This window comes from Corvus brachyrhynchos, unplaced genomic scaffold (assembly GCF_000691975.1).
Source record: "Corvus brachyrhynchos isolate BGI_N302 unplaced genomic scaffold, ASM69197v1 scaffold83, whole genome shotgun sequence".
NCBI lineage: Eukaryota > Metazoa > Chordata > Aves > Passeriformes > Corvidae > Corvus > Corvus brachyrhynchos.
In genome coordinates this window covers 6,509,813-6,524,684 of record NW_008238464.1, presented here as the reverse complement: position 1 = coordinate 6,524,684, position 14,872 = coordinate 6,509,813, and the positions used below count along the sequence as shown (strand labels likewise).

At 38.4% G+C, this 14,872-nt stretch overlaps 1 protein-coding gene across 3 annotated transcripts in view; it reads left to right on the top strand.

Annotated features, from left to right (window-relative positions):
• The first annotated feature begins 283 nt into the window (after positions 1–283).
• TMCO3 (transmembrane and coiled-coil domains 3) overlaps positions 284–14,872 on the top strand; it is a 30,231-nt gene continuing 15,642 nt past the window's right edge. For all 3 annotated transcript variants that reach the window (XM_008635859.2, XM_017737028.1, XM_017737029.1), the window contains exons 1-8: positions 284–859; positions 5,417–5,596; positions 7,113–7,304; positions 8,100–8,228; positions 11,191–11,283; positions 11,944–12,130; positions 13,066–13,183; positions 13,784–13,979. In XM_008635859.2, the coding sequence (XP_008634081.1) occupies positions 413–859; positions 5,417–5,596; positions 7,113–7,304; positions 8,100–8,228; positions 11,191–11,283; positions 11,944–12,130; positions 13,066–13,183; positions 13,784–13,979 (1,542 nt within the window). In that variant the 5' untranslated portion in view covers positions 284–412. The remainder of the gene's footprint in view (positions 860–5,416; positions 5,597–7,112; positions 7,305–8,099; positions 8,229–11,190; positions 11,284–11,943; positions 12,131–13,065; positions 13,184–13,783; positions 13,980–14,872) is intronic.

Genomic DNA, 14,872 nt, shown 5'->3' with positions numbered 1-14,872 from the left:
ATGACATCATGGCCTGATATTTTTAAAGGCTTTTCTTTCATGTAAGAAGTGCAGATGAGTACCATGTGAAGTGACTAAGCTTACCAGTCTCTGCTTTAAAACAAGGTGTTATCTAGGAAACAGTCAAGGGGAAAACAAAAATCTATCAATAACCTTGGACTGTTTCTTGGTTTTCGTAAATGTTGAGTGAAGAAGACCATATGTGTTCTGTTAAAGATAGTTGTGCAGGAGGCCGTCTTGGATTTATTTTCTACGTTAGTTTGATCTAATGGCCCAACATTACCACGTTTGATAGCTGGTTGGTTCTGTCTTGCAGCCTAGTGTGCATACTGAAGATGCAGAAACCATGTAGCAGAAAGCTTTGAGCAGCTGTGGATTACCAGTTTCTCCCAAGACCAATATAAAGTGAAGAATGAAAGTGACTGGATTGATTTCCCTGTGGACATTGGTTTCACTGCCTTGTGGCCCGTTAGCAAACCCTGCAGAACGTGAAGATGTAGTGAAGCATGCAATAAAGCTGCACCGTGGGAAAGGAGCTGTTATCACTCAGAGGAAGCAGTGGGTGTTGGAGAGCTGCAGAAAACTGTCTGGTCTTCTTCGCCAAAAGAACGTTGTTCTCAACAAACTAAAAAATGCCATAAGAGCAGTTGAGAGGGATGCAGGACTGTCTGATGAAGAGAAACTTTTTCAGGTGCACACCTTCGAAATTTTCCAAAAAGAGCTAAATGAAAGTGAAAACTCAGTCTTTCAGGCAATCCATGGCCTCCAGAGAGCTCTACAGGGTGATTACAAAGATGTTGTAAATATGAAAGAGAGCAGTAGACAGAGACTGGAGGCCTTGAGAGAAGCTGCAATTAAGGTTGGTTTCCCCATGTTTGTTACTAGAATATTCATATTCTACTTGTGATTTTAATTTTATTATGGTACAGTTTCAGTCTGTTTTAATAAAAAGGTATCTACATAAAACTTGCAATGTTTACTGTTGAAAATGGATTTTGAATGAAGTATTTGTTCTCATTAGTAAATTTACAAGTAATTCTTAAAACTTATTAGCAGTCAATACTTCTTATCTCAAAGCTAAGCATAGTCGTAAGACCTATGGCAAATACTATGTTAAAGGGAAAGGAATATGAACAGGGAATCCGTGCACATAGCACAGTTGCGCTAGCCAAGCTAGTGGGACTAGCTGAGTGGAAATAATGCCATCACATCGTGAAATACTGACTGGTTTTTCCATTTTAAATGAGAATTGCTAAACCAAAGTCCACAGTTAAAACAGAATGACTTGCTGCCTCTCACTTCTGTGTTTGTATAGATATGGGTAAAATGGACATGCAAATCAGTAGATGACTGGATTTTTAAAGTCAGTATTGCACTCCTAACCTAAGAAGTGCAGGTTTGAAAAGCAGTGCTTCCAAGAAAGAGCCAGCTGAAATAACTTCCAAGAAAAAACACAGATGAGTAACAGTTGAACACAAGTACTTAATGGAAAATTTGAGTTCCCATGTCCCATTAGGTTGAGCACAATCTGTCACTAGGTAGCGTTCAGACTATGTACTGGAAGTCTCCCATTGAGAGAAAATGTAAGTTAATTTATTTGGTATTTAAATTGGTTTTTTCCTTGCTTTACCCCTCAACCACTGGAGGAATATATTAAGAATTTTCTTTGTTTTCTGTCTTCCGAAAGAAGAGGCTGCCCCTGCACAAGGGACCAAGAGAAGGAACAAAAATGTAATTGGCATTTAGCATTTGAGTTGTTAGAGTCTCTGAAGGGCATTTGTGCTAAGACATGTGCAGATCTTGACAGGTGAAGATGGAAAGAAATTATGTGCAGGAAAGGTATCCATTGAATTGTGCCAAGATAGGCTGGTGGAAGTAGAAATTAGGATGCAAACTTGGCAGACTGGTGTGGTTCTGTGCAGTGGAAATGAAGACTGAATTATAACAAATTTGAATAGAGAGTAATTTGGATCTAGGTGTATTCCAATGAACTGCTTTATATGATTTGTATATTGATACTCTATGGTAGTGGCAGCCTCTGCTGCATAGAAATGTCATAGAAATTGTCATAAGCTTTACTTGATTTTCCAGCTTTTTTCTTTCTTGGAGTTTGTAAAGTAGCAGCAGTGAGGCAGTCCAGAACCTTCTTTCCCATTTACCTAATTCTTGGTAATGTTACTGTAAAATAATAAAGTAATTTATCCTTGAACTTGAGAATGGTGCTTCTCCTAGAAGGAGGCCTGTGTGTACAATGATGTGTTTTAGAAGTGTGTGCTATGAAAACCTGACTTTTGCAGAAGTGGATTGTGCAGGCTTTTTTTGTATTATCAAAATATTTACTTGAGTGAGCAATCTTTTGCACCTTCCTTCTTATGCCGTGCACATGGTTATTTAAACAGAATATTTGTGGTTATTACCTTGTAATTGTTGTATAAAGGGAAGCAAAGGATATGGAAAAATGCATGCCAAAAAGATAAAAATTGCATGAGATACATTTGTTTTGGACTTGTTCTTATGTTGTAAGACACATATTAGTCCAATTTTGTCCCAGTTTCATTTTAACTGTAATGATTATTTTGTTGGTATACTCATAGAACATCTATTTTTAAACAGTGAGTGAACCGAAAATACAAATAACTGTAGAGGGTGCTGGACTCTTCCCATTATTTTATTTCTGTTGAGCTGAAGTGCTTGGAATTCATTAGTGCTGGGGTATATTTGTACGTCTGATGCATTTATTGCTGGTTCTGCTGCTGTGAAAAGATGTAGTGGAATCATTCATGGTGCAGGGCAGGGGGAAGTAAGAAAGAAGCACTGAAGATGGCTTCTGCCTTCTTTTGCTCCAGGATCCTGTTTGGAAGTTCAGGAAAAACCAACAAAATCTTTTTAATTAGCTTCTGATTTCTTGGATGCCTTCTAATCAGACATGGGTGGAAAAAAATAACTTGCAAGTAGTGCCAAGATGCAACCTCTTCTGAATGTGCTTTTGTCATCTCTGATTAAACAGTAGAGAGCAACAGCAACACTGCATTCTGAATCAGCATTTCCCCAAAGTCTTACTTAATCTTACTTCATTTTGCTCATGTGTTTGTAGGTGTTCCTGTTAAGTGCACAATCCTTATCTGTATTACTTTGCTTAAGGGATTGCTTGGTATGTACCTGGTGATCATGTGTCTCCAATCCCAGCCTGAATTGCACAGCAGTGTTTGTACTGAGATGCACTTCCGCTTAGCATGTAGCAGGTTGTTTGAATTAACTTGTGCTTTTTATGGACACCATTCCCTGTGATTGTCCCAGTCTACGGCTGTCACACTAGTCTGTCGGTGGAAACAGATGCCACTTTAATAGACTACAAAAACCTTTGTCTCCATTAATTGAAGAAACATGCAGCTAAACTCTGATTTTTTTCAAAGCTTTTCTACCTTGCTATTCAGGGAAAGTTAACTTCTTTGAAATTAGGGAATTATTTTTTATGTAGTTTGCCTCTAGCTCTCTTCAGCTTGTTTGTCTTGGCAGACAGAAAGGACTGAGATGGGCTTCTTGCACCCAAAACCTCTTCCATTTTTGAAGGGAAAGAATCTAATCATTATCAATTTCATCTTGTGTTCTAAGTTGTTGCTGAATTAGCAGGGAATCTGCAGCTCATACGGGGGCTGTTTCTTACATCTTTCAAGCAATGTCTGCTAGCAGAGAGCAACAGATAGGAAATGTTTTTCCTTGAGGCTGTATGAGAGTGACTATGTCTCCTACTTATGTATTATTGCATAAGAACTAATAGTTGACATTGGGCCAAACACATTACTAGTTACATTCTTCCCAGCTCCAGTTATTTTGGGATCTGGGTAACTTTCACCATGATGGTGTAACTGTGATAATTCTAAACACCAACAGACACCAATACTGTGGTTTCATCTCAGTCAGAGGCATTCCTCCGACTGTCAGGATTTTAGAAGGGTTCGGCTACAGTTACTGGTTGTACTGAACATATTCTTGTCTTGGCGTCAAGGAATTGATTAAATTAAGTGCATGTTCTTGCAGGTTCCAAGGGGAAAAATGTCCATCTGCAAATGTGTGGAGGAGAAGACACTCCAGTTATTTAAGCGTAGGTGTTTAGGACCATTTCATAAGCTCAGGTTATTGAGGATATCTGTGGAGGGTAGGCAGATAAAACACAATCTATGGGAGACCTATGTTCTCTGATTTCTAACTGGGTGTGGCAGGGGGGCAGGGCATCTGGAGACAAAAACTTGTGTTTTCTGGGAATTGAGTCAGACCTATAGATTGCTTGCATTTTTTTGCCTGTGTTTTTTCCTTTTTGATAATATTTGCTCTCTAAAAGAACAGCAAAAGGGTCTCTCATCCAAGTATTCTCAGCATCCTGAATCTAACTGAAAGGAAGGAGTGCTGCCCTTGTGTATGTTTCCTAATTCATAGCTGTTCTCTCAACAATCTTTAAAAGAATGGAAGCATATAAAGGAAAGTCTTTCTTCCCCAAAAGCCTCAAGTTGTTCTCTGTCAAGACACAAAGTATTCTGTTTGGTTACTGTCATGGTAACTACGGAAAAGATACAGTGTTAGGCCCAGTAGTGATCAGTAAATTAAGCTTTTTAGTTCTCGGATCTGAAACATCCAAAGAGAAATGAAACATCGTAACTTTATCAGGGACCTTAGTGAAATATTTTCACACCATATCAAACCATATGAGCATATTTTCTCATTTTACTTCTGAAACCTAGTAATTTCAGGAGCTGTCAATGCAAGTTGATAAGAGGCCCAAACTGAAATAGGGGGAAAAGTCATATGTTTTAATTCTGATAGGAAGAGTGCTTTTTGGGAAACATGAACAGGAAGCTTGGCTAGAGTGATTGGCTGCTCATCTTTCTTCCAGCTCTTTTTTTTTTTTCCCCTGTTTCCACAGTTACTGTAATTTTTTGAAAACCATAAACAGACTTCTTCCTATGTTTATAAAAGGGCTTATAAAGTTAAGATTCATTGTGCTTCACATCTAATTTGTTTGTTTGTTGTAGATAGTATAGCTATGCTTTCAAGGTATTGTGCTTCCTTTCTAAAGCATGAAGTTCTAAGCCTTTTTGGCTTTGAAATGTTTCCTAGAGTTTCTCAAAGTAAATTCTTTCTCGTATTTTCTGGATCAGAACCTTGGGGCAAGTCTACTGTTTAAAGGATTAGAAAATGCAATTGGTGGATATTTTGTTTGGTTGTTGTTTTTCTTGCCCACTTATCCGGTGAAAATTGGCACAACAGAAAGCAATCTTTAAATATCTTCATGAAGTCTATATTGCTTTTGCAATTCCCTGCTAAAATGTTTAGTGTCAAAAGAAGCATATATTTATGTCAAATGTTTTTTCTGCTCAAAGGCCTGGCCAACACTTTATCTGTGTGTTGTAAAATTCAACAGGAAGAAATGGAATATGTTGAACTCTTAGCAGCAGAAAAACACCAGGTTGAAGCCCTTAAGAACATGCAGCACCAAAACAAAAGCCTGTCGATGCTTGATGAAATTCTGGAAGATGTCAGGAAGGCAGCTGATAGATTGGAAGAGGAAATAGAAGAGCATGCTTTTGATGACAACAAATCTGTAAGTGATGCTTTACACTCAGTCATTTCACTGGAGTGCATTTATTTATAGTTGGTGTTTGCACTGTGTGTTTCTCTTGTCTTATATAGCTGTTAGGATTTTAGTGATTGGTAAAGAGTGAGCAAACGGGAGTAATTGTTCCTTTTTGCTAGTGATTTCTGTGGTTTTGATTTGAAAGTCCTCCCTGCAGCTGCCACTTTAACAAGAGACAAGTGTAGTCCATCTCACTGATACAGCCCATGAGAGATATGGCATCTCTGTGGTGGTGGGGACTGTGATGGCTGGACTTGGCAGGATATGGAGTTACCGTGTTAGGCATTGTCACCACTTCTTCATTTTCTTGAGAAAGTTATGGGAGAGCAAGAATCCTTGCAGTTGGTTTTCACGGTCTGGGAAAAGATATATTGTTCAAAGGAAAGACCTGAAATGTGTTTGTGGTGTTACTTTCTTCACATCTGCCTTCCTCTGCTTTTTGTGCCTTGGCCTACCTGCGCTGATCCTTGTTTTATGTTGCATGATGGGACAGTATCCTTCAGGTAAGGCTGTGTGTTTCTAGAGCCAGCAATGTGTCAGTTTATTCTGTGTCCGATTTTGCCATGCTCAGACAGATTGGTCCTGTTTGCATAAACATGGATTACAGTTTTTTTGGCTTCTGCTCTTGGGAGGTTTTTGTTGATTTCCAGGTTGACTCCCGAGGTAAGCATAGCTCTTGAGTTCTGCTGAGGACGCAAGACCAGTTTCTCTATGGCAGAGAGCCAAGCCGTGCGTTGTTTTGTTTGTTTGGGTTTTTTTTGTAGTAGTAGTGCTCGAATCGAGAGAAAGCGACAGCAGCTTTTTAATTTCGTGTGCGGCGGATGAGAGCGGGTGTGCCCCGCGGCCATCTCCTTGCTTTTCTGCTTGTAGCTCCATCCATGAAAGAAAAGGAATCATGAAATGCAACCTGGAGGACTACGTATTTCTCCGTCATTGCAGGGAACATTCTTTTAAACTAAAACAGTGGAATTTTAGAATAGAGGAGCTTTAATACAGTAATCCGTATTCTGATAAAGATACACAAGCTTCTATTAAAATATAGCCAAATGGAGAAGTGTAGCAGGTAAAAATGAAAAAAAAAATCTGCACTACAACCTGTGTTCAAGAATTGCTGTTTTGAGAAAGAAAATCGTGAAAATAACTAGCTAGAAATAGTTCTTATAATCTCTCCATCAAGTTTACAGGATAGTGACCTTTTCTTGACCTGGAATGCAGTCTTTAGTTCAGATTTTCGTGAACTCAATATCACTTTGTAATCTCCAAGTAGTTTTGTTCAAGGTGATAAGATGTTACTTTTAAAGACATCACGTTTTGATTAAGAGATTGAAAGACTTTTAGAGAAGAAACCTGCACTATTTTTAGTCTGTGTCAACAAGTTCTGTAGAAACTTCAAGCACAGCTAATAGTCTTTCCCTTTTTATTATATGCTTAATTGACTCCCCTTTTTTTGTTTCCTTGATTATTTGTTTTCTTTTTCTTAAAGGTTAGAGGTGTAAACTTTGAAGCAGTTTTAAGGGTGGAAGAAGATGAAGCCAGCTCCAAAAGAAATGCTTCAAAAAGAGAAGTAGAAGATGACTTAGGTCTTAGTATGCTTATTGATTCCCAGAACAATCAGTATATCCTTACTAAACCCAGAGATTCAACCATTCCTCGTGCTGATCATCATTTCATAAAGGTAATAATTTTAGAGACATTCTTGTCCTTCACTTTTGGGTTTAGTCCCCCTAGTTTGCATGTCAGTACTACTTGGTTGGAGTGAGTATAGTTTCAGCATTTGTCTCTCTGAAGTTATCCCAGCATTCATGACTCCCCTATCTATGATGATGATTTGGCCATGTGTTCCCTGCTCTTAGGATTGTCTTCACAAGATTGATCATGAAGCCACATGAATTCTCTCTGGTTTTATTCAGCTTAATCTTGTTTCACCTTTGGGGCACTGTCCCTTCTCTCAGACTGTAAAGTTTTAAAGCTACTGCTTAATAAGCCACTTGCATGTTGTCAATAGAGAGAATTTATCTGGTTGTGCCTTGTGATGAAAAAAGGGAGACTGGAAAATACATAGATGTGGTAGAGTTTTGATTGTGCTTCATATAGAATAGCTGGATTGGGATTTTTGTTTTAATTATAAAACCCCAAAACAGTTCTGTTTCACCATCTTGTTTTAATGCAAGGTGTCATTCCACTCAGGAAATTGCCTGCTTTCTGTAATATATTTAAAATGTTTGAGTTGATTAAAAGTCTCCCAGTTACTTAAGGTCGGTACCTCATCTGCTTCATCTGAAAAACTGCTGTGCTTACTACCTGCAACAGCACTGAGGTTAATTTACAGAAGTTTTGTTTTCCTTTCACAGGAAGTAGTCTACATTTAATTTTACAGTGCTATTTATCTTTTGAAAGATAATAGTCTTCAATTTCATCCCAAATTTGTGTGTCCTTTATACTAATGCCTTTGTAAATTTTACGTATTTAGGATATTGTGACAATAGGAATGTTGTCTTTGCCATGTGGCTGGCTGTGCACAACAATAGGATTGCCAACCATGTTTGGATATATCATCTGTGGAGTACTCTTAGGACCCTCAGGACTAAATAGTATCAAGGTAAGCATGCAAGTTACTTCTTGACTGATTTAATTTGTTGAAGTCTTCAAAAGTAGTTTTAAAAGAATATGGTGTTGCCAACCTCAAATGTATTTTGAAAAAAAGATATCCCCAAACCTGTACCTTTGCAAGAGGAGGCCTTCAAATTTTATGTCTTTGAATCATTTTGTTTTCAATCTTTTTTTCTTCTGTAAAATTATGACAACTGTTGAAAGTGAAAACCGAAGGTTGTGTGTTGTGGAAGTTTTATGTCAGGTTTTTTTGTTTCTTTCTTTCTTTCTTTTTGACTTTAATCATAAAGCATCATGATTTACAGCTAAATTATTTAAATGACATAAAATATACAGAACCTTGCAAAAAGTCAGTGTTGACAGTGGAGGAAGCATTTAAAACAAATAGTTCCCCAAGTAACATAGCTTGACTTTCTAGAGAGTTATTTTGCACCTCTGTAGTGCTTTCATCCACCCTAGTCCCCCTATTCCTTTCCCAGTACCCTGCCCACATTCCTGAAGTCTTTTGAACCTTTTTAGCTCCGTCACGTGTACCCTGATTACTGGCTCCTGTGAAACCTTGAGCTGTGGTTGGCTGGACATATTTTGATTAGTGCTCTGGTGTGCTTTAACAGATTGTTTAGCCAGCAGGCAAAACAGAACACGTTAGGGCTGCACGGTAATGTCTGCTTAAGTTGCACGTGTCTATTGCATTGATATCCGTGAAACCCCTTGGAACTGTCTTTGCAACATCTGCTCTTACATGGGCTTCTGTTGGAAATGACTGTTGGGCTCAAAAGTAAGTAGGGATTAGTAGAAATTCTAGGATTTTGTTGATCTTATGTTAGAAGAGATTAAATAATCTCAACCTCTGCATTGTACATAATTTCTGGGTGGAGAATGTCTGGAAAGTTTCACCACTTAGACTGAAAATCAAGTTTGTAAGCTTGGCATTAGAAAGAGACCCAACAACAAATTTTCAGAGACTTACATTGCAGAAGATGATGTGGTCAGAACAGATAGAAAAGTTCCTTTAGGACAGTTTAAGTGAGTTGCCTTATTCTTGTGAAGCTGTGATTAAACATTATTCATCTGGATAATACTCATGTTGACTGGGTCTCTTGTGCTTGATCTCTTCTGCATTTCCTAAAAAAGTTGAATGTCCAAGGAACAGAGAAGGCCGGCAGATTCTAATCTGGCAGAAAAGATAGTTTCTGTCCCCACTTCTGTAATTGATGATAAACCTTTTCTTCTACTCTGCCCTGTAAGTACATAGAAAAGAAATACTAGGTTTTTAAAATAGAATAGGGTATTTCAGTCATAGTGTTCACTGTTCATGTTCCCTGCCTGAACACTTCTGGGCTAACCAAAAGGTAAAGCATTGTCCAAATGCCTCTTAAACACTGACAGGCTTGGGGCATCAATCAGCTCTTTAAGAAGCCTGTTCCAGGGTTTGACCACCCTCCCAGTAAAGAAATGCTTCCTAGTGTCCTGTCTGAACCTTTCCTGGGGCAGCTTTGAACCATTCCCATGCATCCTGTCGGTGCATACCAGTGAGAAAAGCTCAGCACCTCCCTCTTCACTTCCCCTCCTCAGGAAGCTGTGGAGAATGATGAGGTTGCCCCTCATCCTGCTTTTTTCCAAGCTAGGCAAACCCAGAGTCCTTAGCTGTTCCTCACAGGACATTCCTTCCAGCCCTTCCACCAGCTTTGTCCTCTTCTGGATGCATTCAAGGACCTTCACATCCTTCTCAAATGCTGGGACCCAGTGTTCCAGGTGAGGCCACACCAGCACTGAATACAGTGGGATAATTTTGAGTGACTGGTGATGTTCTGTTTGATGCACCCCAGGGCGGGGTTTGCCCTTTGGGCTGCCAGAGCTCTCTGCTGACTCACACTGAGCCTGCTGTCTACCAGCACGCCCAGATCCCTTTCTGCAGGGCTGCTCTTCAGACACTCCTCTCCTGATCCATACTTGTGCCTGCATTACCCCGTCCTAGGTGGATCAGAATCCAGCATTTTGCGTTGTTAAATAATTTCCTCCCATTAATCATTGCCTAAATGCTCGAGTGTATCTATATCCCTCTGCAAGGCATCTTGTCCCTCGAAAGAGTCAAAGCCACCTCCCGGTCTGGTATCACCAGCAAACTTGCTAGTGGTGCATTCAACTGCTCCAATATATATATGATAGAATTGTCCTGAGAACTGAACCCTGAGGGTACACCAGTTTCCAGCCAGAAGTATCCCCATTTTTCTGTAGTGATTAGGAAGACAGCTACTTTTCTTGCTGTTGGACCCTTCTGTCTGAAGCACAAAGGCTGGTAGTTGTGCTGGTCTGAGAGATGGATGTGTGGAGCCTGTAGGATGGCGAGCAGGACAGCAACCGCAGTCTAGCAGAAAGGTTATACCAATAGACCAAGAAAATAACTAGCGAGAAGTAGATTCTGAATGCAAGCCTTGGGGATTTAATAGGACCTGTATAAAACATAACTTACTTTTTTTCAACCAGCAAGTAAGCTTACTGTTAAGGAAACTTCCCCGTCTGACCATTGATGAAAGTCTCTGGCCTCTCAGTGTGCATTCACCTTCGTGGCCTTGGTTATCCCAAAGGCTGACACTTCACTGACACTTGTTGCAGGCTCCCACTGAGAGTTCAATCTCCATCTCAATCTGCAGCTTGCCAGCCAAGCTACCTGGACCAGATGTATTCCTCAGCACTTACGAAGATCAATGCACATGTGCACATTGGGTGACCAGGACTCTCCAACCAAATTATCACCTAATATCAGCCAGGTGATGGGAAAAATAATTGCGCCCTAAAGGTGCTATGGGAACTTCTGATGTCATATGAGCAGCAAGTGAGCTACCTGTGAAGCATAATGAGAATCCATTTGTTTTGTAGTGTATTTATAGTTTTGTATTCTAAGTAGACTGCTGTGCACTGATTTTTTTTCTTTTTTTTTTTTTTCTAAGTCTATTGTACAGGTGGAGACATTAGGAGAGTTTGGTGTATTCTTCACTCTCTTTCTAGTTGGTCTGGAATTTTCTCCTGAAAGATTAAGAAAGGTATTTTTGTATAATATCTCTGCGTTAAAGGATTTAATTGCTAATTACTGAAACTGCAGGTTTTAGTTATATTTTAGATTTTTACACACTCCCTATAACGCAGTGGTGTAACTTTGTACATTTTTGAAAAGACAAATGTGACATTTGCTTCTGCACTTTGTGAAGAATAGAATGCATTATTTATTCAGTGTCTCAAAAAAAACTACGTTTACTCCTTATTGTAGTAAAAGAGTTTGATTACTAGAAAAATCTCTCACAGTTTGACAATCCATCTCTGCCTTATTTTAACCTGCAGTAATGTGCAGTTGCTGTTATGGAGTGTCAGTGATGTTTGCCATTCCTGTTATGAAGAAATCAGAAATTTTAAGTCCTGCATACTGAACTGATAATACATACTCTACTGGCTAATAAACTGATCAAGCAAGTATGTTAACACAATCTGGAATATTAAATGACGTGGCCATCAGAATTCAACAAAAACTACAAGTTTCTTTTGGTCTTAATTTAAAAAGAAAAAGTTATAAACCAGCTAGAATTTTAATAGTAGAAAATATGGCTACAGAATATATGAAGACTATATGTAAAGAACTGCTTACTTGCAGTGAAAAACATTGTAACTTAGCAATGCGGAAAGTCATTAAAACATGTTTTCTTCCCAAGGTATGGAAAATATCTTTGCAAGGACCCTGCTACATGACAGTTCTGATGATTGCCTTTGGTTTACTATGGGGGCACTTGCTCCAAATTAGACCAACACAGAGTGTCTTCATTTCCACTTGCTTGTCTTTGTCGAGCACACCACTGGTGTCCAGATTTCTTGCAGGTAGTGTTCGAGGAGATAAAGAAGGTAAATATGACTTTAAATATGGACTACTATAGTATCTAATAAAATTTGATATGAGTTGACTTTGTAATATTATAAGAGAAGCTAGTTAAAAGAGCAAAACAAAACACACTGTTAAGCCTGGTTTACAAGCAGTCATCCTTGTTTAACACTGACCAGTGTTGTGCGTATTCTTGCTAGGAAGTGTACTTGATTTGTACATAGCCAGTCCTCTTTGGGCAAAGACAGTGTAGTACAACCAGTGCTCTCCATTAATAACTGACTTTACTGAGGGTCTGGAATCCTTGAACTTTTTAAGAGGTTACCAGATTAGCCCATTGCTACCTGTCATCAGGGCAGAAATGCTAATTTAAATAATTCACATCCTTCTTCAGGAAACAGAAACCAGTTCAGATGGTCTTTCATAGCTAACAGCTCTTCAAATAAGTACCTTCAAGAGCCATATTTCTAGCTTCTCAAATACTTCTAAATGTTTCCTTTTGAAAGTTTTGACATCCTGTTTTCTTCCACTTAAATCTCCCTCATACAAATTGTGTTAAAGTACTCCTCACCCTCTAGAATATTCATTCTAATGCCAGAATTCAAAGTGTATGTTTTACACATGCTGGCTCATACATGTGTCTTCAGAATAAAGCCTGTAGAGAAGTTTCACTAAATGCATAACTAGTGCTTAACTGCTAAGCAAAGTCTATGTTTTTACTGTGTAACAGAAGTTTCATATGAATATTTTGTTTGTATTTTAATATGTCTTTATAGATACATTTTAATATACCTACTAGTGGGGAAAAAAAAAATCCCTAGACTTCTTTGAATGACCTTCAGCCCATTAAGAGCTATACTGGGCTTCCATTGGATTGAGCCTTTTCTAGATTTCTGAGCATTTGCAAGCATTCATGGTTTCTGATGACTGTTTCCATGACCACTTTGCTGGTGTACAGGGGACATTGACTACAGCAGCGTACTGCTTGGCATGTTGGTGATGCAGGATGTGCAGCTTGGTTTATTTATAGCTGTCATGCCTACACTTATTCAAGCAGGAGTGAGCACATATTCCAGGTAAAAAAATTATTGTATGGATCTTCCCCTTATCCCTTGCAGTTACTATGTAGATTACCAATATGAATGTGAGAGCACTACAGTTAATGTGTGTTCCATGGAAAATAGGCACTCTGGTGGATTTCCTTTATTGTTCTACTTGTCATGAAGTAGAAACTTGTAGTAGTCATACAAAAGTAGTTGTATGAAAATAATCTCTTTGCTATAGCTGCTTTTGTCCTGTGTGGTAATTAAAATTTGTAGTGGAAAGTTTGTTATTTTAAAAAAACAAGAATGAATTTCTTCATTTACTTTATTCTGTCTGAGCATGTTTTTGTCAAAGACTAAGTGATAGTATTATTGTGCCTGATGTCTTACCTTGGAGATCAGTCAACAAAAATCTTTCTGAGTCAATGTGGAAGTAAATTCTAGGCTGTAAAAGAGGTTTCTGGACTAAATCTGCAGATTTAGTCTTAATCTTGTTTGCTAACGTATCTAAATACCTTCCTGTAGCTACTCAGTTTTGAACATTTATGGAATTAGATCTTTTCATTTACGGGGAACTGGTTGGGAAGTATGAGAGCACTTGAAAGAAACTTTTTGTTTGTTCTTCTCTTCCAGCATTTTCAAGGAAATTCTGAGAATATTGATACTGATTGGCCAAATTCTGTTTTCTCTGGCTGCTGTTTTTCTTCTCTGTCTTGTTATAAAGACTTATCTCATAGGACCGTATTACCGCAAGTTGCACACAGAAAGCAAAGGGAATAAAGAAATCCTCATTCTAGGAATAACTGCATTCACCTTCCTTATGTTAACGGTAATCTTTTAAATTAATAAAACATTTTTATGCATGTGGTAGTTTACTTCATCAATATCACAAAAGCCATCACACTTACTGTTATTGCATATACATGTGCCTCTTAATTATTTGGTTTTAAAATGTTTTAAAACAACCCCCAAATGTGCAGATTCCTGCATTATAGCACAGATGAGTAGGAAGAGATACAATTTGAATGTGAATCAGCTGAAATTCTGCTGTTAGCTTTTAATACAGCCAGTTTAGGAATCATGATCTGAGTTCTAATTGTGGGCTACTTCATGTATTTGAAAATAATTTAGGATGGATTTTGAGATACTGATGTCTGATTGTGACATTTGCTCACAGCTTTCTTCTCAATAACAAATTCTCAACAAGGTTTTTTATTATAAAATAATTTTCTTTTTGTGTGGGAGACACATTTTGGGATGAAGTTAGGAAAGGAGAGAAGTGCCTTAAGGCTCATAGATTTTGATTAACCCTATTGGGTGTGGTTCATTTTTCCCTGAATATTCCTTATTTGTTTCTATCTCACATTTCAGCCCTCTGAAAAACTATACTGCTGGAGAGCAGAATGTGACAGTTGCTTGATAATGTTGTGGGTTTGACACTCCATTATCCTGAATGTGCAGACTGCTACATCCTCTAAGAATAATTAAGCCCAGAAGTTCCTGTGCCTGTTTTCTAGGGGTATTTGCTTAGTTACTGCAGCCCAACAAGGGAAAGCTGACCTTCTTCGGGAAGAAGGTTGAAAAGTAGTTAGTGAGACCATGGCTTTACAGTTAGTGACTTCTGTTGTACGAGTTAAAAATGCCATTGCTCTAAACAGGTATTCATATTTCAAATGTGTCCTCTAATAAAAGAAACAAAACTACTTTCTCCTTTTTACTGTC